At 38.2% G+C, this 22,567-nt stretch overlaps 1 protein-coding gene across 5 annotated transcripts in view; it reads right to left on the bottom strand.

Moving 5' to 3' along the window:
* The window catches only part of GRID2IP (Grid2 interacting protein), a 115,336-nt gene that overhangs the window by 8,128 nt on the left and 84,641 nt on the right, over nucleotides 1-22,567 (bottom strand). For all 5 annotated transcript variants that reach the window (XM_031945573.1, XM_031945571.1, XM_031945569.1 and 2 more), the window contains exons 14-17: nucleotides 21,588-21,665; nucleotides 20,149-20,345; nucleotides 18,063-18,218; nucleotides 12,677-12,763 (exon numbers count right to left, since the gene is read on the bottom strand). In XM_031945573.1, the coding sequence (XP_031801433.1) occupies nucleotides 12,677-12,763; nucleotides 18,063-18,218; nucleotides 20,149-20,345; nucleotides 21,588-21,665 (518 nt within the window). The remainder of the gene's footprint in view (nucleotides 1-12,676; nucleotides 12,764-18,062; nucleotides 18,219-20,148; nucleotides 20,346-21,587; nucleotides 21,666-22,567) is intronic.

Genomic DNA, 22,567 nt, shown 5'->3' with positions numbered 1-22,567 from the left:
ACAAGTACTGACACAGACCACAGAAGGTCTGTTCTATGCAACTGAGCTACTGGAGAGAAGCCAAAACTGAAGTAGTTTGGGCCAAAGTCACTAGGCAAAGACAGGGTTCCTGAGTCTGTTTCATTGGTCTACTAGTTCTTTCCCTAGGCAGCAGTTCAAAATCTCTTCCCCCCCCCCCAATTTCCTTTAAACTCTCACCTCCCTCTGCATAATTCCTTTTTCTCTCTACACTAATCTCCCAATGCCTCTATCTTACTGCACATTATAGTGAGGTGTTACTGGACAGAATTCTTATGTTCTATGTTCTTTTAGCCAAGGTGCTAAGCTAACTAAACAACTCATCGCTGAGAGGATCGCTGATACCTGACACTTAACTCCTATTTAGGAGGAAGGACTGCCCTAGCAATCAAAAAGAAAGGTTTGGGAAGTAAAGTTCCTTAATCAGGTAAAAATGACAATGGAAAGGAATCTCTAAGATGGACTAAAAATCCAACCATGCCTCAGAAATTAGATGTAATTCATTCATTAAAAAAAAAGTTTTTTAGTTGACCTATGTGCAATGTATTGTGGGTGATACAAATATAGATAAAATATGACCCTTGCTCTTTACTTACTGCATGATGGAGGAGATAAGATGTGTACATAAATAATGATGACATAAAATAGTATATGGTTAGTACACAAAAGGTACAAAGTGTTAGAGGAATTTAGAAAAGGAAGAGATCACTTACAGCCAGAATGACTAGAAGAAAAGCCAGCAATAAATCTCAAGGTCTCAGTTATTTACATAAAAATGCTCACAGTATAAATAATAAACGAACTGAACTACTGATATGAATGTAAGGGGGAAGATTCGACATCATAGGTATCATTGACACTTGATGGAGAGGAATTAGAATTCGTAGATGGAATGGGGTCAGGGAGGATTATAGTTAATTAAAAAGGAATATCATATAAAGAATGGTATAGTAGCATTATACATGAAGAAGATAAACTCTTATAAGAGAATTGAAAAACAAGACATGGAGAAAATAGAAGGCATTTGAGTGCAAATAAATTGAGTAGGGGCAGCTAGATAGTTCAGTGGATAAAGTACCCATCTTGAAGTCAGGAAGACCTGAGTTCAAATTTGACCTCAGAAACTTACATTTAGTAGCTATATGACTCTGGGCAAATCACTTAACCCCAATTGCTGTACAAATAAATACATAAATAAATAAAAACAATAAAAATAGATAGCACTTATAAAGTGCCTTAAAATTTACAAAAAACTTTTTATATAAGCACTTTGATTCTCAGAACTACCATATGAGTTAGGTGCTATTATTATCTCCAATTTAAAAAGGAAGAAACTGAGGCTGAGAAATATTAGGAGTCCCACAGATAGAATATATCTGAGGCAGGATTTAAACTTAGTCTTTCCTGATTCTAAGTCCAATATTTTATTATTGCATTACCTAGCTGTAATATTGTTATAGGTGATGAAGCTTATACTACAGATACACTACTTATTCCTGTGCAAAAGGAAATAGGGCAGTCGAAACATCACAGAAAGGGACTTGAGATAATACAATAATAATAGGACACTTTAACTATCTTGATATTTGATAGGGCTCTTTCTCTGCCAAAAGCAGTGCCCTGAAACATTCTTGACTTGCCTTAAAGATAATTCTGTACTTCAAAGGTTGAGGAAGTAACAAGAGTAATTGCTATTCTGGACCTTACTGATGAATAAGAAGGGAACCTTGGAGCAAGCACCAAGAGCCAACAAGCAATTCCAATGAAATATGCTTCATTAAGAATAGGTCATTGGAAAAAAGGGAAAGGGACCCACATGTGCAAAAATATTTGTAGCATTCTTTTTTTTTCTTTTTGTGATGACAATGAACTGGAAACTGAATGGATGCCCATCAGTTGGAGAATGGCTGACTAAGTTATGGTAGATGAATGTGATGGAATGTTATTGTTCTATAAGAAACAATCAGTGTGCTGATTTTAGAGCGGCCTGGAGAGACTTATATGAATTGATACTAAGTGAAGTGAATACAACTAAGAAAACATTGTACACAACGAAATTATGTGATAATCAACTGCAATGGAATTGGTTCTTCTCAACAATGAGGAGATTCAGGCCAATTCCAATAGACTTGTGATGGAGACAGCCAACTACATCCAGAGAGAACTATGGGGATTGAATGTGGATCACAACATAATATTTTCACCTTGTTGTTTGCTTGCTTTTTTTCTCATTTTTTCCCTTTTTGATCTGATTTTTTCTTGTGCAGCATGATAAATGTAGAAATATGTATAGAAGAATTGCACATGTTTAACCTATATTAGATTACTTGCTGTTTAGGGGAGGAGATAAGGAAAAGGCAGGTGAAAAATTTGGAACACTGTTTTGCAAGGGTAAATGCTGAAAACCATCTCTGGATGTATATTGAAAATAAAAAGATATTATTTAAAAAATAAAAAAAGAATAGGCCACAGGAAAGGGAGGGAGGGAGAAAAAATTTGGAACACAAAATCTTATAAGAATGAATGTAGACTACCATCTGAGGGAGGGGGTGGTGGGAAGGAAGGAAAAAGTTGGAACAGAAGGTTTTGCAAGGGTCAGTGCTGAAAAATTACCCATGCATATATCTTGTAAATAAAAAGCTATAATAAAAAAGGAAAAAATGAATGAATATAGAAAACTATCTTTACATATATTTGGAAAAATAAAATACTACTGAGGAAAAAAATAAAGGGGAATTTGCTTTAAAAAAATAAAAGACTAGGGGGCAGCTAGGTGGCGCAGTAGATAGAACACCAGCCCTGAATTCAGGACCTGAGTTCAAATTTGATCTCAGACACTTAACACTTCCTAATTGTGTGACCCTGGGCAAGTCACTTAACCCTAATTGCCTCAGCAAAAATAAATAAATAAAATTTAAAAATAAAATAAGAGAATAGGTCATACATCAACTTAACCTCATTTCTTTTTCTTTTTTTGGTGAGATTATTAGATTAATAATATATCCATGAAATGCTATGGACACAGTAAACCTGGATTTCAGGAATGGACCTAATGAAATATCTCCTACTTTTATTGTAGAAAATAATGGGGGAAAGAATGTAGAGTAAAGAATAGGAAAATTAAATGTATCCAGAAATAGCTGAATCACCAGATGAAACAATGATTCTAAATCATCTTTGGAGCTAGGTCTGTGAAGGAATGAGTGAATGAATGGATAAATGAAAAAAACATTTATTACGCACTTCCTATGTGCCAAACACTTGGGTGGTATGGATTCAGATAGAAGATGAGATCTTCAAAAGCTAGAACTAAATCTCCTTTCTAATAGAGGGAGTCATATAGGAGGTTCTAACTGAGGGTAGGTGTAAAGGTTCCGGGGTTTTTAGCTGTAAAAGCAAGGCAGATGATAATGAATTTTCTTTAGGGTCATGTCTCTCAGTAAAATCATAGCTGTTTTTGTTGAATTATTTGCCAGCACCAAGCTCTTTAGTATGATCATGATAGATGCAGTAGCCATTTTTTTTTTTTTTTACCAAGTTGTCCTTTTTTAGTGAAGGTCAGAATCTTTGGAAAGCTTAACCTTAAGGAGGCTCCAAAGCAGAGAATTCCTTATCTTCAGAGGTTTTAAGGTGTTTTTTTGTTTTGTTTTGTTTTTTTAGGTATTTAGCCTCCAGAAACAGGCCCTCTATTTCACTGGGCCTCTTGCCCATCTCAGGCCTCAACTCAAGATGAACTCTATAGATACAGATTAACAAGAACTCATAATCATGTGAAAGGTGACTGGGAAAACCCTGGGAGGCAAACCCTGAGCTGGAATCACCCTGTTGAGTTAGAGAGGGAGCCAGAGAACCATCAGTTAAGTAGGAGGAAGACATAGGTGTTGTAATTATCATCCTAGCACATGATAGAAGGCTGAGAAGAATAACTAATCTACTGATGACAAAAAAGAATCCAATATGATTTCCAAAAGTTGAAATGATGGGCATTGTCTAATAAGCACAATTTAATAGGAATACATGGTAAGAATTACAACCTCAAAATACAGGATGGGAGAGAAATAGTGAAACACTTCTATATATATATATATATATATGTATATATATATATATACATATATATATATATATGTATAAAAGATTGAACTTAAAGTGTTATCCTGTGAACATTTTTTTTTCCTGCAGAGGTAATTATCAAACATTTATCAGTATACTCCTGAATAAGGCAGGCAAAAAGGCTAATGTAATGCACGGCTGCATTAAGAAAGCCAAGGCGTCCTGAATTAGGGAGGCCATTTTGCTGAGGTCTGCCTGGTTAGCCACATCTGGAGTAAAAGATTTAGTTCTGTGCATGCAATTTTAAGAATAACATCAATAGGATCTATGTTTTCTTTCACAATATGACTTTTATGGAAATGTTTTTCATAGTTTCACATGTGCCTTTTTAAAGGGGAGTAATCGTAAGAAGGAAGGGAGAAAATCTGAACTCAAAATTTTAAAAACAAATGTAAAAAAATTGTTTTAGGGGCAGCTAGATGGCACAGTGAATAGAGCACCAGCCCTGAAGTCAGGAGGACCTGAGTTCAAATCTGATCTCAGACACTTAACACTTCCTAGCTGTGTGACCCTGGGCAAGTTACTTAACCCCAATTGCCTCAGCAAAAAGCAAAAAAAAAAAAAAAAAAAAAAAAAAAAAAAAAAAGTTTCACATGTAACTGGGAAAATAACAATATTTTTTAAATGACATTGATAGGCTGGAATGCTTTCAAAGAAGTGAAGTCAATGTACAGAAAATGGAAAATGGAGACTGTGCTATATAAAGCTTCACCCAGAGGAGCAAAGACTTAGAAGGTATCCGATGCTGGCTGGTATGAAGGATTATTGCTTGTTCTGCTTGACCTCATTACTGAGGGGCGATGGACAGAAATGACAAAGATTCAGCCCGTGTAAGCAGAGGTTGTGAAATCATTGTTGGAATAGAATGCTAGAATTCTAGATACATACACAGACTATGAAAACTGAAAGGGACCTTGGAATACAGACTATCAGACCTGGGAGGGACCTTAGATCATAGAAAAGCTGGAAGGGATTTTTCTATGTGCAACAACTAGAACTGAGCACTATAAATGAGCTTGAGAGGCTCCATTCATACATGAATCAGGAAAATAACAAGTATTTATTCTAGATTTGCTCTGCTTTCAGAAACTTATGTATTCTTAGTAGAGCAGCTTGTCTTGGGTAAAATTCAATGTAGGGTAGAGAAAAACTGGGAACTTCCAGAATGGGCTCCAAGTACCTTAAGCCCAGTGGTGTTCTGAAGTGCAGAAAACATTTAAGAGGGGACCTGGGCGTGATGGTATGTTATACAAGCTGGATCTGAGAGCTTTTATATTCCCCAAGGTTTAATTTATCTCATTACTGGGGAAGAAAGTTCAGTGGGGAGTCTTTCTATGATACATACACCATATTATCAGAACTAAAAGAGACCTTAGAACACCAACTATCTATCTGAGCAGAGAAGGGCCTTAGAATGCTGGAGCTGGGAGAGAGGGACCTTTGACATTACCTAGTCCAAAACCAGATTATAAAGACATGATATTGACCCTCACAAGAAAAGAAGAGACTTGCCCACAGTTATCCAGGTAATCAGTCAGTGACCAAACTGAGATTAGAATTTAGGTCAAGGTTCTTTCTGTGACAGACAGCATGTTGTCAATGACTAAGGATAAACTAGAGCCAGAGGAAAAGGGATACATAGAAAGAAAAGCATTGGAAGTTTTGAAATTATCAGAGGGAACAAATTGAATTTTATTCAGTTGTCTGATTTATTTTTGTCCTTTTTATATGTCTTAAGTTATTTGTCAAGTTTAAGGACATAAGTAAGCTATTATTTATAATACATTTGTTAATAAAATAATTGTAAAATGTAAAAATATCAGTTTAGATAAACAAAAATACTCATTTCCATATAATCATTTGAAATGCCTTTAAGTTTTAAGTGGATCTATAAGCTTCCAAATTTTAAGAAACTGAACTGGTTTCATGTCTGTCCATTTGTGAGAAATGGTAAAAATCTGAGAAGAGGTTAGGTTCACAGGACAAAATAGTCAATAACTGTAGCAATCTCATATTTGATAAACCCAAAGATCCCAACTTTTGGGATAAGAATTCATTATTTAACAAAAACTGCTGAGAAAACTGGAAATTAGTAAGGCAGAGACCAGGCATGGATCCATACTTAACACCGTACACCAAGATAAGATCAAAATGGATTTATGATTTAGGCATAAAGAATGAGATTATAAATAAATTAGAACAACATAGGATAATTTACCTCTCAGACTTGCGAAGGAGAAAGGAATTTGTGACCAAAGAAGAACTAGAGCATTATTGATCACAAAATAGAAAATTTTGATTATATCAAGTTAAAAAGCTTTTGTAAACAGTTTAAAAAACAGTAAAAAAAAAAAGTTTTGCAAAAAAATGAATGGCAGACAAGATTAGAAGGGAAGTAATAAACTAGAGAAAACATTTTTACAGTTAAAGGTTCTGATAAAGGCCTCAGTTCCAAAATATACAGAGAATTGACTCTAATTTATAAGAAATCAAGCTATTCTCCAATTACTAAATGGTCAAAGGATATGAACAGACAATTTTCATATGATGAAATTGAAACTACTTCAACTCATATGAAAGAGTGTTCCAAATCACTATTGTCACTACTGATCAGAAAAATGCAAATTAAGACAACTCTGGGATACCACTACGCACCTGTCAGATTGGCTAAGATGACAGGAAAAGATAGTGATGAAAGTTGGAGAGAATGTGGGAAAACTGGGACACTGATACATTGTTGGTGGAATTGTGAACTGATCCAACCATTCTGGAGAGCAATTTGGAACTATGCTCAAAAAGTTATCAAACTGTGCATACTTTTTGATCCAGCAGTGTTACTACTGGGCTTATATCCCAAAGAGATCTTAAAGAAGGAAAAAAGAGACCTGTATGTGCCAAAATGTTTGTGGCAGTCTTCTTTGTAGTGGCCAGAAACTGGAAACTGAGTGGATGCCCCTCAATTGGAGAATGGCTGAATAAATTGTGGTATATAAATGTTATGGAATATTATTGCTCTATAAGAATTGACCAGCAGGATGAATACAGAGAGGCTTGGAGAGATTTACATGAACTGATGCTAAGTGAAATGAGCAGAACCAGGAGATCATTATACACTTCAACAACAATACTATATGAGGATCAATTCTGATGGAAGTGGCTATCTTCGGCAATGAGAGCATCCAATTCAATTCCAATTGATCAGTGATAAACAGAACCAGCTACACCCAGAGAAAGAACACTGGGAAATGAATGTGGACTGCTTGCATTTTTGTTTTTCTTCCCAGTTTATTTTTACCTTTCTAAATCTGATTTTTCTTGTGCAAGAACTGTATACAAGAGAACTGTATAAACATGTACACATATATTATATTTAAGAAATACTTTAACATGTTTAACATGTATGAGACTGCCTGCCATCTAGGGGAGGAGATGGAGGGAAGGAAGGAAAAAGTTGGAACAGAAGTGATCGCAAGGGTCATTGTTGAAAAATTACCCATGCATATGTTCTGTCAATAAAAAACTAAAAAAACCTGAGTCTAGTCACCATCTTTTTGGGTCTCAGTTTCTTCAATTGTAAAAGGCTGGGCTATATGAGCTCTAAGATCTTTTCAAGCTCTAGTTCTGTGACCCCATGATTTTTTGACTACAGAACTTTTTTTTCACTCAGGTTCATAATTTTTTATTTTTAAATTTATTTTTAATATTAAAAATGTTGAGTTTCAAATTCTCTCCTTCTAGCCTTTTCCCACTTACTTCAAGAAGACAAGCAATATATCCATTATATATGTGAAATCATGCAAAACATATTTCCATATTAGATAAGTTGTCAAAAAAGCAGAGAAAACTTTAAAAGTGAGAAAATTATACTTCAATTTGCACTCAAGAGTTCATCAGTTCTCTATACTCACTCATTTGGAAATGCTCACTGCATCCATAAATGAAATCTTGAGATTTATTTTATTTTTCTCAAAAGGCATTGATGTTGAAATGCTCTTATAGGCTAGAATTTGATCCTACCAGTTTGCTGAAATCAAAAACAGCTTACACATAAACCTTGTTCTGCAGTGTATATAGAGTTAGTAATAACATGCAAGGGAAAAATTCAATATGGCCACATGTGATGGAAATGGAAAAGGGACTGGAGAGCTAAAGATTTCCTTAAGACTTCGTTGGTGCTTAACTGGTGAGGCTCCTGGAAGAAGTGATTTCTGGGCCCTAGGTCTGAAGTTAGGAAGTCTAAGGAATTCAAACAAAATGGAATAGGAGTATCATTGATTGTTATTCTTGTTTGTCCTTCAAAGAAGGGCCATGACAACAGGGGGGTGATGTCATGACATACAAGTGAGTTGTATTTCAGTGAGGGAGGCTGGGCAAGGTCACTGCCTCAGTTTCCCCTCCAGAGCCAACTGAGTCAGTGGCCAAGGTAGATCAGGATGACTGGAGATGGCCCTGGATGCATTGGGAGACCTTGGCCTTTTTAAGGTCTTCAGCAGTTCTCATTTTGAATGAGGTTGCACCCATTCAGTGATTAAGGCTAGGTAGCAATTAAGCAGAAATTCTCTGGAGGGACAGGATCGGCTGTGAAGAGCAGCCTAATGGCTAAGGTTCCTGGAACTTTTCCCTCTAGTGATTCAAAAGTAGGTTACTTAGGAGTCATCAAATCCAATTTTCTCATTTTATAGATGAGGAAACTGAACAGAAAGAGATAAGTGGGGTCTCACAGATAATATCTGAAGTGAAATTTTATTTTTCATACATTTGCAAATTTACAACTTATAGAAATCTAGTCCAACCTTCTTCCTTGTTTTACAGAAGAGGAAAGAGACAAAGTACCTAATGCTTTTTCTGGAGTTGCATAACTAACATGTAAGCATATTAAAACCTGCTTTTTTTAGTTCAACTGAAAATGTTAAAGAAATAATATTCAGAACAGTGGCTAGAACAAAATTAAGGCCTACCTCTTAATAGATTAAAGGAGATAAACATTTCTGGGTCTTATTTAAATCCTAGCACTCAATGGAAGTGACTTCAAGTTATTTAGAAAAAAGCTTCTTAAACTGTGGATCCCACTGCCTTATAGGATCATGTAACTGAACACAGGGATCATGAAAAGATGGCAACAATTAGCATAATTCCTTAATTAAATTCTTTATGTAAAAATAAATAAGCACATCCATCTCATTAGTATGCATTTGCTTTCATCTTTCATAAATGGTAAAGTTGTATGTATACTAAAGAATTGTTTTAAAATAAACTTCTTTATGATTTATTATCAGTAAATCTTTGATTTGTATACCAATTTTATATACCTATATATCTGAGGCTGAGTAAACATTTATCAGGCAAAAAGGGGTTGCAAGTGGAAAAAGTTTAAGAACTCCTGATGTCTTTTCAATCCTTGAGAGGAGAGGCCAAGGAGAGAATTGAGGAATGAGTAGTGACTGTGTGGATCACAAAAATATGTGGCAATTCTGCAAAAAGATGGGAGATCATCTCTCCTGAGGCACCTGTAGGTGGGCCAAGAAACCACAGAATCAAACGTGGAACATTAATCTGTTTAAGATTGTAAAAGGAGTATGGGGAGGTGACAATAATCACCTTATTTATTTAACTTAAATGCAGAGTATGTCCAGTGAAATTCTAGGCTAGATGAATCAAAAGCAGGAATTAAGGTTGCTAAGAGAAATATCAACAATCTCAGATATTAGATGATATTACTGTAGTGGTAGAAAGTGAAGAAGAATTAAGAAGCCTCTTGGTGAGGGTAATATGTAATAGCTGTCTTGAAACTTAACATCAAAAAAAATAAATAATAAGATCTTAGCAACTGGTCCCTGTCATTTCCTGGCACATAGAGGAAGAAGAAATGGAAGCAGTGTCAGATTTTATATTTTTGGGTTTAAGGATCAATGCAGACAGTGATTGCAGCCATGAAATTAAAAGACGCTTCTTAGAAAGAAAATATGGCCAAATCTGAATAGCGTACCAAAAAAAAGGCCTCACCTCACTGACAAAGGTCTAAAGCTATTGTAATGTCCAGGCTAGCTTTCTGGAGATCCTCTGGACGGGCCTTGGTCTCAGCAGGATAGTCACCACAAGGATGGTCAGGAATAGTATTGTAATGGGCTGAGGCTTGAGTTGATGTACTGAGGTCCCAAGGACGTGAGGCTAAATAATAATTGGACTACACTCTATTAATATACATGCTTGGATAAAGAATGGCCCCCACCCACTCTCTGTGCAAGTCCTGATGTATTGTATAGGAAATGACGATTTTGGTGGGTGGAGGCAGAGAGAGACAGGAAGAGAAGCTGGGAGAGATTGGGCCTGGGTTGAATGCTCCTAGCTGCTGGTTGTGTGGCTGCTGGTCTAGCTAGCTTCTTGACTCAGCTACACACATTGCTATTGCCCATTCTCTTCCACCTCCGATCTTTCTTCACTGAGAATAAAGACTGACGATTTTCCCCTAACCTGAATTCCTGACTCTGGCTGATTTTAAAATACGCGGTCTTCACATAGTCTAAACTCTTTCTTGTCTCCTTCACAGTCTGTTCACTCTGACTGACTATGTCCCCAATTCTCTCAGCCCTTAAATACCCAATTGCAATTACATCATTACAGCATACTGAATATGTGTGAACTAGAGAACCATTACATCACCATGCTAAGTACTAAGTATATATAAACTAGAGAACCATTATCTCATGAATTCCACTGAGTTAACACCTTGTTGTAAGTATCCTTGTTTCCAGTACACTTCTCCAGAGTTCTGGCCCTCTGCAAGCTATAGTTTTCCAGGACCAATATGTGGCTGTGAGAGTTGGACTATAAAGAAAGCTGAGTGCCATAGAATTTCAAACTGTGATATTAGAAAAGACTTTTTAGAGTCCCTTGGCCAGCAAGGAAATCATATCTGTCAATGCTTAAAGGCTTAGTTTGAACTATTCATTGAAAGGTTATTAAATACTGATTTAGCTTAAATACTTTGATCACATAATGAGAAGATAGGACTCATTGGAAAAGGCCCTGACCTTGGGAAAGATTGAAGGCAAAAGGAAAAGGGGAAAAAGAGGATGAGATGCATAGATGGTTATCATGGAAACCATGAACACAAACCTAGACAGACAGTGAGAGAAAATGGAGAACAGAAAGACTTGGAGTGCTATGGTCCATGGTGTCATGAAGAGTTGCACTCCACTGAATGACTGAACAACAGTGTTCTGGAATATTAACCAAGAATTGTACTTTAGTATATGGTCTTTCCCTTATTCAAGATTCCTATAAATGTTACTTCAATTTATTTTGGGGTAGAGAAAAATCCACAGCAGGACAATACCATTCTGGGCATTTTTCTTCCTAGATTAAAAATGCTTGGATTTAGATTAATGGCAAATGAAATTGTTTCTAGTTGACTTTAGTCTAAAGAAGTGCACATCATTAACATTTATATATATTTTTCTTTGACATTAGCAAATTTGAGGCAGGAATTCACTTCATCCCAGGTCCCTAGATTAGCACCAGCGATCTCTCTACCATGTTGCATAGATTAAACCTGGAACATTTCTGGCTATTTGTGGTAGAGCTGTGCCAAAACCTAGGGAAACTGATAAACTATGAAGGTTTGTCATGTGATTTTCCCACATGAATCTCCATGCCATGGGAGGGAACCTGACACAACATTCCTTTGGTATTTACTGCAAACAGTCTTCTAGTCCTTAGCTTTTGTTTCATTCTAGGATTTGTTTCTAGTAGGTGACATCAACCAAACTATCACATTCCAGAAGATTTAATTGCTATGATATTTATGGTTAGAAGCAATTTGGTTATTATAGTATAGTATTTTCAGCTAGAAGCAATCATTAGAGATCATTGAGTTCAACCTCTTGATTTTACAGGGGGTTGCCTAAGGCCCAAAGAAGTGAACTAACTTATAGTTAATAGAAGAGTCAGGACTGAAACACTGGTCATATGACATCAAATTCCTACTATACATTTGATTTATAAGGATAATGAAAATACAATGATACAGTTGAAATTTGGCTTCATATTCAGTATCCTGCAAAATTCACTGGTAGAGGTGATAAAAGCCTTTATTTAGATACTCCCATGTAGCTTTTCTGAATTTTTCTGTGGAACAAATTTCCCTGAGTTTTCATAACTCTTTCTTCAAAATTTTAGCTTCAGGCCTTGCTGATTCTGACCCATATCAGTTTATAGGGTGTCTTCCCCTAGATATCCCAGTGACAAGTGAAAAATAACATAAGCATGCAAAATAACATGTACAAGTTAACCCTTCATTAATCCCTCAAAATTAACTCTTTATTAAAAATTTCCCATTGTTGCTAATCTACACTTCTAGCCCCTTAGGTTCCAGCATTCAAATTTAATTTCAATTGTTTTCCTTTTCATTTATCTCTTACTACAAACTATGTCAATTCTTCCTGCATAATATGTCTTTTATCTGCCTTCTCATCACTTTGCCCAAGACCACAGCCCTAGTCCAGACCTTCCACACCTCTGGCTTTGAGATTACCAGACTCCTTACCTCAGTTAAGAAGTTGATTTTGAAGCCTGTGGTCTTGTTGGTCTTGGGCTGTCCATTGTTGAGATAGTTGCCCATTGCAAGTACAAACTGCCAAGAGAGAAAGCACCCACTACTTTATCAGGTCACACTCAACAAATATTCCCTCCCTCACAAGGAAGAAAGGCATCTTCCTTTCTCTCCACCCCCAGATGCCCATAGTTAAGCTTAACTCTTGACTTTCCCCCCAATAGAGAAAGCAAGGGAGAAATTGGCCCACTGTTTTCTCAGTGCTTGTCTACCTTCTACCTTCTCTAGGGTAAATAGTGAGATTCATCTCTATTCTTGCTCACTTCTCATAATGAATTTGGGGGGGGGGCGGGAGTGGGGGGATGTGATACTTGGGCAACACCAAGGGGTGAACTATTTTGCCTTCTCCTTGAATGCATCAAGGAGAGACAGCAGGAATGAAGCTCAGATCTCTCAGATCTCAGATCTTGTGGACCTTAAAAATTATCCAGTCACCGACTGCAGGCTGAAGGCACATTCAGAATTTCTGTGTATTTTTCCCTTTAGGTTAAATCTTTCTCTTTGTCATTGCCCAGAAACGTCCTTTAAACCCGTGACCATTGTTTCTGCTGCCAGGAGCTGCTTTCCTCAGCACTGACCATCCTAGCCCAGCTGGTCCTGAAGGCAGGGATCCAGAAAGGACTAAAGCAGCAAAGAATTTTTACTTTCTGCAATATTGAGCCCTAAAATTCTGTGGAGAGGAGGCAGGGCTGGGGAAAGGCTTCTGCTGATTCACTTTCAGGAATCTCTTTGCTCTTTGGAGTAGAGATTAGTAACATATAAGTGCCTTTCTTCCCATCCTGCTCCTCAGGCTGAAACGAGTTGGAGAATCTTATTTCTGACATCCAGAACCTGGCTGCAAGTGGTAGGAGCTAACCAGCGATATGATGAGGAGAGGGAAGGAGAAATAAAGGAGGAAGAAAGACCAAGAAAAGAAAAATGTTAACAGGGGGATGAAACACTGTGATCTACTAAGAAAAGGCTAGAACTCAATTTGTGGGCCTTCCAAGGCTCTCCCACTCTACCCTTGTCTACATTTCCCTAGGCAGGACAAATTGTGCTGATCTGTCCCTGCCTGGAAGAAACCTGCTATTAGGCGTGGAGCATGTCTAAGCACAGGCAATACACTGTAGGAATGAAAATGACATGAGAAGACCCCATTAATGGAGGTAAGTACTAGTGACCAAAGAGTCCCCTGTGTAGGAAGTCACTGGCAGTGTAGGGATGGGGGAGGAGGGAGCAGTGAAAGTGATAGGAAGCAATGTAGTGAGATTTTCTCTGTAAGTGCCTCCTAACAAATCTAAAAAATGCACCAAAATGAATCCTGATGGGAAGTCCAGAAAAAGTCACAGTGAGTCCTTTATCCAGCCCAGCTGGGCTTATGAGAGAAACAGGAAGATCTGAGGACTCAGGGGGCAAATCAGACCACAAGCATGCTACTTGTGGAACACTCCAGCACCCAGGGAGAAGCTATGTATCAGGGCAAGAGGAAAGCACCCCTAGATCCAAAATGGCACTGTGACGGGGAGTGGGGCCAAATGGTCCCTTGATTATTCATTATTCAGCCCTAGGCTGCAGCTCTAGGAGGGAGTGGGAAATGGTTTGCAGAGTTGTTTTCAGGTAGGGAAACCTGGGCAGTATACCCAAGAAAGGAGATGATTTACAATTTAGCATCAGTAGCAGGCACAAAGCAAGGTCTAACTTCCAAAATCTAGTCCGGCTTGCAGAAGAATTATGAAGCAAAAATCCCAGACCAAAGGGGAGCCTATGGTTCCACCACTCTGAGTCAAGAGAACATTCCATCTGGTTGATAGGGGCAGAGTCCAGCAGAAGACTGCTCTTGCTCTGATCCAAACTCAGCAGGAACTTGAAACTCAACCCAGGAAGGCAGCAATCAGATTTTGCCATGGGTCAATCCATCTTGGAAGTATTGAAAGCTTGCAGGTCCCCATTTTGTCCCTGAGATTCTGGAATAACACAACAGTCAATATTCCCTAAAAGCAGCAACAAGATCAGGTCAGACCTTCCATCTGAGAGCAGTGCAGAGCCCAGCCCTAACATCAAATCTGAATTGAGAAAGTTGGTTGGAAGAATGTCAAACAAATAAACAAACAAAAAACAGAATGAAGAATGCAGAAAAGAATGACTCCAAAACATCTATAAGCATTGCCTCAGAGAAAAATCCAATATGAGCACTCAACTTGAATTCCTGGAAGAAATGAATCAAAAGTTAAAAAATATTTTTTGGTTCGAATGAAAATGCTTGAAGAAAAAAATCATAAAATAAATGAGGACTATAAGAGAAAAAACTAGAAAGGAGATTAAAAGCTTAGTACAAGAAGTTTAAAATCTTACTTAAGCAACAAACTTGCTGAAAATTCAAATGGACTGAACAAGAAGCTAATTACTCCATGTGGCAACAAAAAATATTAAAGTTAAAAGATTTAAAAAATAGGAAAAAAATGTAAGGCATCTTATCTTACATTACCTCTCCCCAAAAAATACCTACCTTAGAAGACAGATTGAGGAAAAATTTAAGAATCGTTGAATTACAAGAAAAGATAATAATAAATGTTGGAGGGGAAGTGGGGAAACTGGGACACTAATACATTGTTGGTGGAGTTGTGAAATGATACAACCATTCTGGAGAGCAATTTGGAAGTAGGCCCAAAGGGCTATAAAACTCTGCATACCCTTTGACTCAGCAGTGCCATTACTGGGTCTGTATCCCAAAAAAATCATAAAAAAGGGAAAAGGATACACATGGGAAAAAATGTTTGTAGCAGCTCTTTTTGTGGTAGCAAAGAATTGGAAAATGAGTAGATGCTCATTAACTGGGGAATGGCTGAAAAAGTTGTAGTATAGGAAGGTAATTGAATATTATTTTTCTATAAAAAAGTGATGAAGAAGCTGATTTTAGAAAGCCTGGAAAGATTTACATGAACAGATGCTGAGCAAAACAAGCAGAACCAGGAATATATCGTACATGATAATAGCAAGAATGTGCGATGATCAACTATGAAAGATTCGATTCTTCTCAGTGGTTCAATGATTCAAAGCAATCCCAATAGATGTTAGACAGAAAATGCCATCAGCATGCAGAAAAAGAACAAAAAAGACTAAATGTAAATCAACACATGCTATGTTCACTTCTTTTTTCTGTTTTTTTCTTTTAATCTCTCCAATGGTTTTTTCCCTTTTGCTCTGATTTTTCTGTCTCAACATGATTTGTAAAGCAATGTGTGTTTTAAAAAAAAGAGTCACTGAATTATCTGATATACTGGGACAAAAAAAAGTCTAGACATATATTCAAGAAATCTTAAAAGAAAACTGACCAGATCTCTTAGAACCAGAGAGCAAAGCAGAAATAGAGTCTATTGGTCACCTCCTGAAATAACCCCCAAATGAAAACTCCTAGGAACATGATAGCTAAAATTCAAAGCTTTTCAGGCAAAGAAAAAATATTGCAAGTAGCCAGAGAGAAAATATATTCATGTAGTGAGGAACTGGTTAGGATCACATATGATTTAAAGCTCCCCCTATGAAGAAGTAGAGAGCTTGGAATATGATATTACAGAATACAAAAATGTAGATGTGTAACTGAAAATTGTACGGGGGAAATGTCAACCTTTAATGAAATAATGAGTAGGTTTCTAAGCATTCTTGATGAAAAGACCAGAATTATGGAGAAACTTTGAATTACAAAAATAAGAGAGAAGAGAAACATGAAAAAATAAGCAAGCAAAACCAGTGATAATGGACTAGACAAAGATAAAATGCTTATATTTAAATATAGGGAGATAATGCTTATGTCCTCTCTAATTCTATCATCCTGAGGGTTCCCAGAAGGAATCAACTTAGACAAGGTCTGGGAGTGATTCTTCTATGACTTAATTATTTTAGAAAAGAATGGAAAGACGAAAGAAGAATATATTGGGGCAGGGAGTGTGAAAGGTATGGAGGGAGGCAGAAGGGAAAGGATGATTAGAGAAAATTATCTCATAAAATCAGGGTGCACAAGTAAACATCTACACAAACAAGGAGGAGGAGATGAGAGTGAATGACTGACATTTGAATCTCACTCTTGAATTAGTCAAAAGAAGGAAGCACACACACACATATGATTTAGTACATAAATACATTTCATTCAACAATGAAATAGGAAGAAAAAGGTGAGGAGGGAATTAGAAGGAGGATAGAAGAAGGATTAGTCCTAAACAAAGCAAATTCTAAGGATATGCAACACTATTTACAACCCTTTTTAGATGGCAAAGAATAGTAATCTAAGGGAATACGTTTCCACAAATTAAAAAATGGATGAACAAGTTGGTATATAAATGCGATGGAATTCTATTGTGCTGAACTCTTATCAGTTTAATGATCAATTAACATCCTCAAGGGCTAATGATGAGAGCTGAAGGTAGAGAGTTGAAGGACTCAAAGTACAGAGACAAATATATTTTCAGATATAGCCGATTAGAAGTTGTTTTGATTAACTATGCACATTTGTAATGGGCTCATTAAAATAAAATATATCTTTTTAAAAAGAAAAATTGGGAACTGACTAATACAATGACCAACCACAATACTTGAGGGCTTATGATGAAGCATGCTGCCCAACTCCTGACAGAGAGATATTAGATACAGAGTACAGATTTAAGACATAACTTTTTTAGATGTAATCAATGAGACATTTTGTACTGTGCAACTGTAACTGTTCGTTTTTTTTTTTTTTTTCTTTTCTTGTCTTCCCACTTACAAGGGGCTTTGGAAGGGAAATAGGAGGGCAAAAAGTCTGATCTTCATTTGAAAAGTGAATTAAATTTTTAAAAAATTAGCAAAGGCTAAGGAGTTGTATCCAGAGATTTAATCAAAGCTCTCTTGCTAACTAGGTATGTGATCTTGAGTAAATCATTTTTCTTGAGCCCTACTTGACTCACTTATAAAATGAGATAGCTAGCTTAGGTGGGTTCCAAGAGTCCTTTCTGTTCTGAATGTTTTGTTTCTCTTTTAAGGTCCTTTCCATTCTGACATTTTATGTCCTATGTTCTGAGGTCTCTATCTAGCTCTGATAATCTGTGTTCTATGTTCTAAGATCTAACATTCTGTAGCCTAAGATTTTACAGTCTTGCAATATTCATGAGCTCTATAATAAGGCAAAAGGAGAGGAAAATGGGAAAAGGAAGAAACAGGAAAGAAGAGGAAGAAAAGAAGGTAGGAGAAGGAAACAGGTGAGACTTGGCAGTTGCCAAAGAACCATTTTCCCATCTCTCTCTCTCTAGTCAGGACGAGAAGCCTGCTGGGTGGGAGAAAGAATCCCAGGAGGGTAAGTGATTCTCACCTCTAAGATCTTGGCAAGCTTCTTGCTATTCTTGAGCTCCAAGGAAGCTTGGTGCACACACTCATAGCTGCCTTTGATCTCCTCAGTCTTCTCCTGCAGGGTAGTCTTGAAATGGAGGCTGCGCAGCCGGGTTTTATATTCTGGGACGGACAGCATCTAAACAGAATAGAGATGTAAGGGGAATGTTCAGCAAGAGCAAGGCTGCCTGTGACCCCACCTGACTAACCTCATCACCCTGTTCCTGGAGTATAGCAGTGTCTCCCGGACTATACCTACTCATCTTTCCTCCTTTCCTTGGACAAGTCCCCCAAGAATAGACAAAAACGGAGATAATGTGGGATAAGTGGATGCTTCCCTTTATTGTCATTTATTTAATGGAATTCAGATAGAAATGGTCCTGGGACACAAAGGGCTTTCCTTAGACTATTCCTTTGCCTTTGATGTTCAGTAGATGATGGTACAAGTGGATAAAATGATCACTTTTTTGGTAATTGAATAAAAATCTTGGGAGTAATCAAAATAATTCTGATTATTTTTATTAAAGACTAAGAGAATCAACATGCTGCACTAGGTGTCTCTGACATACCTTGGCCAGGGGAATCTGAGCAAATCCTAACCTCGGAGTTGTCTGGGCACTTTCTAGGAGAGAGTACTGATGAACAGTGGTCTCCTTGAATAGGTGGAAGTTACCTTTCCAAGAGTTCTAATATCAGTGAAATCATAAATTGGATTACAAAAAAGGAAAAAAAGTCAGGATTTTAGATTGAGAATTGGGAGAAATCTTAGAGGACAAGGAATCTAACTCCCCTCATTTTACAGATGAGGAAACAAAGCCAGAGCTTATGTTACTTGCCCAAGGTCACCCACATGGTCAGTATTAGACAGAATGAACAGGAGCCCAAGTCTTCCTTCACATGTAAGCAGTCTTCAATGCCCCATTGTCTCATTTGATTCACATAACAGATTGGTGAGTCAGGCAGGGACTATTAATCCTGATTCACAGGATTTACAGGAATTTTATAGGAAAACTGAGGTGAAGTGCCTTATTAAGGCCATCTCACCCAGAATGCTTCCCCTTCTCCACCAGTGGAAGTATTCCTTCCACTAACCTAAGGAAGCATCTAAGACCCCTGCTACTTCTTACTAGTTGGGAGCCATGCATGTCCCAGGGGTCATAGAAGGCTTCTTCCCACATAAACCTATTGAAAAAGCAAAAATGGGCTTCCAAATGCAATGCTAGGGACTTATGGGAGCTGCACGGAAACATTTCCTAAAAGTGTTTGTATCTTATCTTTTATTTGACTACCCAAAAGGGCAGTTGGGTACCTCTTTTTAGTCTAAGCTTTGTGACTCTCCCAATAACAAAAGTACAATGTTTGACACACTGTAGGTGTTTAATAAAGGAATAGGAATAGAGACTGGACTTGTGATCCCACTGGTAAAAGTGAGGAAACTCCCTCCATCTAAGCAAGCTGGCATCTTCTCTGCAGAACACTGAGAGATTAAGTGACTTGCTTTGGGTCAGGATCAGAGGGAAGGCCTGAACCCTTTCTAGCTTTACTGGCCATTTTTCCACTCACTCTATCTTAAAAATATATTGAATAAATGAATGGCAGCGAAGCACAATGGAAAGAGCCCTGGATCTGGGGTCAGGAAGACTTGAATTTAAATTCATCCTTAGACATAACCAGCTATATGATTCCAGGCAAGACACTTAACTTCTGCTCTAATTTCCTCAACTATAAAATGGAAAAAAATAATAGTAACCCCTACCTTTCAGGATTATTTTGAGGGTCTAATGAGATAATATTGATAAAGTGTTTAGCACAGTGCACATAGTAGGTGTTTAATAAATTCTTATCTCCTTCCTTTACTGTGAAGCAGAGAAGTATTTCAGATGTTGCATTAGCATTTGAGAGGCCTGAGTTCTAGCTCAGGGTCCATTGTGGACTGACGATTCTTGGATTTTAGGGGAGTTGGGAGCATTCTTTTAAAATGGAACACTTTTCTAGAAAGAGTGCTCAGAGAAGATAGTGCTGGGAGCCACCAGGTAAGATTGGCCCAGTAAGTGGCCCTGGCATGTCACCTGCAGCACAAACTGGTCCGGTTCGCTCAGCTGGCTGGAGTTGTCCCGATAACCCTGATAGCGCTTCTCTTCCTCGGCATCGGGAGCATACAAGAGGAGCTGCTTGAGGTGGGATGGCTCCAGCCTCTCGCTCTCCATGTTCATGAGGATCTGACGGAGCTCAGGTGGAGACAGCTTCAGGTGAGCAATGAGGATAGCTGGAGAATGTAGAAGAAAGAAGAGGTACACAGAGGAGTTGTTAAGAGAGAAGAGGGGCCTGCCTGACTACTCAGCCAGTCACTGCCATGCCCTCGGGTCCATCCACAGCCCCAGGACAGACCCACAGGATAGAACCTCTGTGAGCCCCTCAGTGTCAGCTGAGTCCCATTGCCAGCTGTTGTAGACCTCTGGGTTTCACATCCCACTCAGGCTTAGGGTCAGCAGAGGCTCCCAGAGCTGCAGAGCCTTAGAGCTCATTTATTGCAAGAGAGAGGAGACTGACTGGCCCCCAGTCACCTAGCTCCTTTCTGAGATCCAAAAGGACAGGCAGCCCCACTGTCTGGTGCTGCCCACCTTCTGCAATGCCACCCTGCCCTGCTGCCTGGAGGGAACTGTAAAGGTCTGGGCCATCTCAACTGATCCAGGAGCAACAAGAGTGCCCTTGGAGGCAGATCAGGGAGGTAGCTGTGGGGTATGGGAGTGGAGTCCTGCCTCTACAGGGCTGGCTGGGAATCCCATACAAATCCCCTCAAGCCTCAGCACAGCAGGCCACACTGATTCTAGAAGCACATGCCCATTGACATTGTTCCAGGAAAGTTCTCACTAGAAACTTACTCTACCAATGAAAACAAAGGTCTGGTCCAGAAACAAAGTTCTTTAAGATTTACAGAGATGATCTGCCTTGGTTTCACACCAACACCTCCTCCTGGGTAAAATTGCCTTTTTCCCCACCTGAATGTCTAAATGCCTGGGGGTGGTATCTCATCTGGGCATTTATCCACAGTTGGGCGGTCTACACCACTGGTATCAAACTCAAATACAAACATGGCCATTAAGCCTTATGTAGGGATCCCTACCGGTTGCATCCTGACTTAGAAAACCACATATTAACATTATCTTCTATTGTATTTTTATTTATTTTGTTAAATATAGCACTCCTGAGTGTTGCCCCCAGCAATTCTGTCACCTCCTAGGTGTTTGACACCCCTGGTATACACAGCAAAGGAAAACAAGCGACTTCAGTGAATTCCTAGTGAGATGAAGTGCCTTCTCTATTCTCAGCTCCTTTCCTGAGCTAATGGATTTAAGAACTCCAACAATAAATGGCAGTTCTTTTTAATAATCTGTGCCACTATTCCCATACAATTTGTTTATCATGTTCCTCATTTTCCCAGATAGAGCCCCCGAATTATCCCTTTTGCTTTTGCTGACCAGCCCACCAAACATACACTTCCACTTACATGTATTATAGGCCTTCTTATGAGACAAAATCTCGACCACATCTTTCTTTTTAAAGGGCTCAGGTGCAGGTGTTGGCTCTGGAAGAGAAACTGAAAGATTTAATCACTGGTAAGGTTGTGGCTGGTTTTCTCCAGCACTGGAGAGGAGAATGAGAAAAAGGCATTGAGTAAGTCAGAGATACAATGCTCTTCGCCACATCTCTCTGAGCATCCTGGAACCGGGGCATGTCTGAGCTCTCGAAAGCTGGGCTGAAAAAACAAAACAACAGGTGAGATCCACAGACTCAGATGAAAAGCTTGCTCTTGTCCCCACTTGCTCATCACATCATCTCTGGCCCAGAAAGTCCTATCCTTAGCCCTAGAATTCCTGTTACAAGATCACAGATCAGTTCTAGAGTTAGGAGGACCCTCTAGTTATCAAGTCTCACCTTGCTTTTTACATATGAAGAAACTGAGAAACATTTGAACTCAGGACCGCAAATCCAAAGCTCTCTCTATGATACTATACTCTGAGGGCTGTTGTCACCCAATGGACTTTTGGGGATTTGGGAAAGTTCCTCTGTACCCAAGAAACTATGTCCCCATATTATTAGGGATATGGAAAAGCTCCTTTTCAATCCCTACAAAATCTCAGGTCTAAAATAATCATATCAAATACCACAAAATACCCCCTTTTTCTTACCCAGGCCCCTATTTTGGCTTGGGATAAAATGGAAGTCATATATATATATATATATATATATATATATATATATATATATAGAGAGAGAGAGAGAGAGAGAGAGAGAGAGAGAACATTAGAATTACAAGGAACTTTATCCATCATCTATTCCAATCCCTTTATCTTGCAAACACAGAAATTGGGGTCCAGGAGCAAAGTGAATTGTTCAAATTGTTGCTCACATGGTTAGAAAATGGTAGTCAGGACTATAATATCCATGGTTCTTGACTCTTGGTCATATATTCACTCTCACTATGTA

Source organism: Sarcophilus harrisii, chromosome 1 (genome assembly GCF_902635505.1).
Source record: "Sarcophilus harrisii chromosome 1, mSarHar1.11, whole genome shotgun sequence".
NCBI lineage: Eukaryota > Metazoa > Chordata > Mammalia > Dasyuromorphia > Dasyuridae > Sarcophilus > Sarcophilus harrisii.
This window is presented reverse-complemented; position numbering and strand designations above follow the sequence as displayed.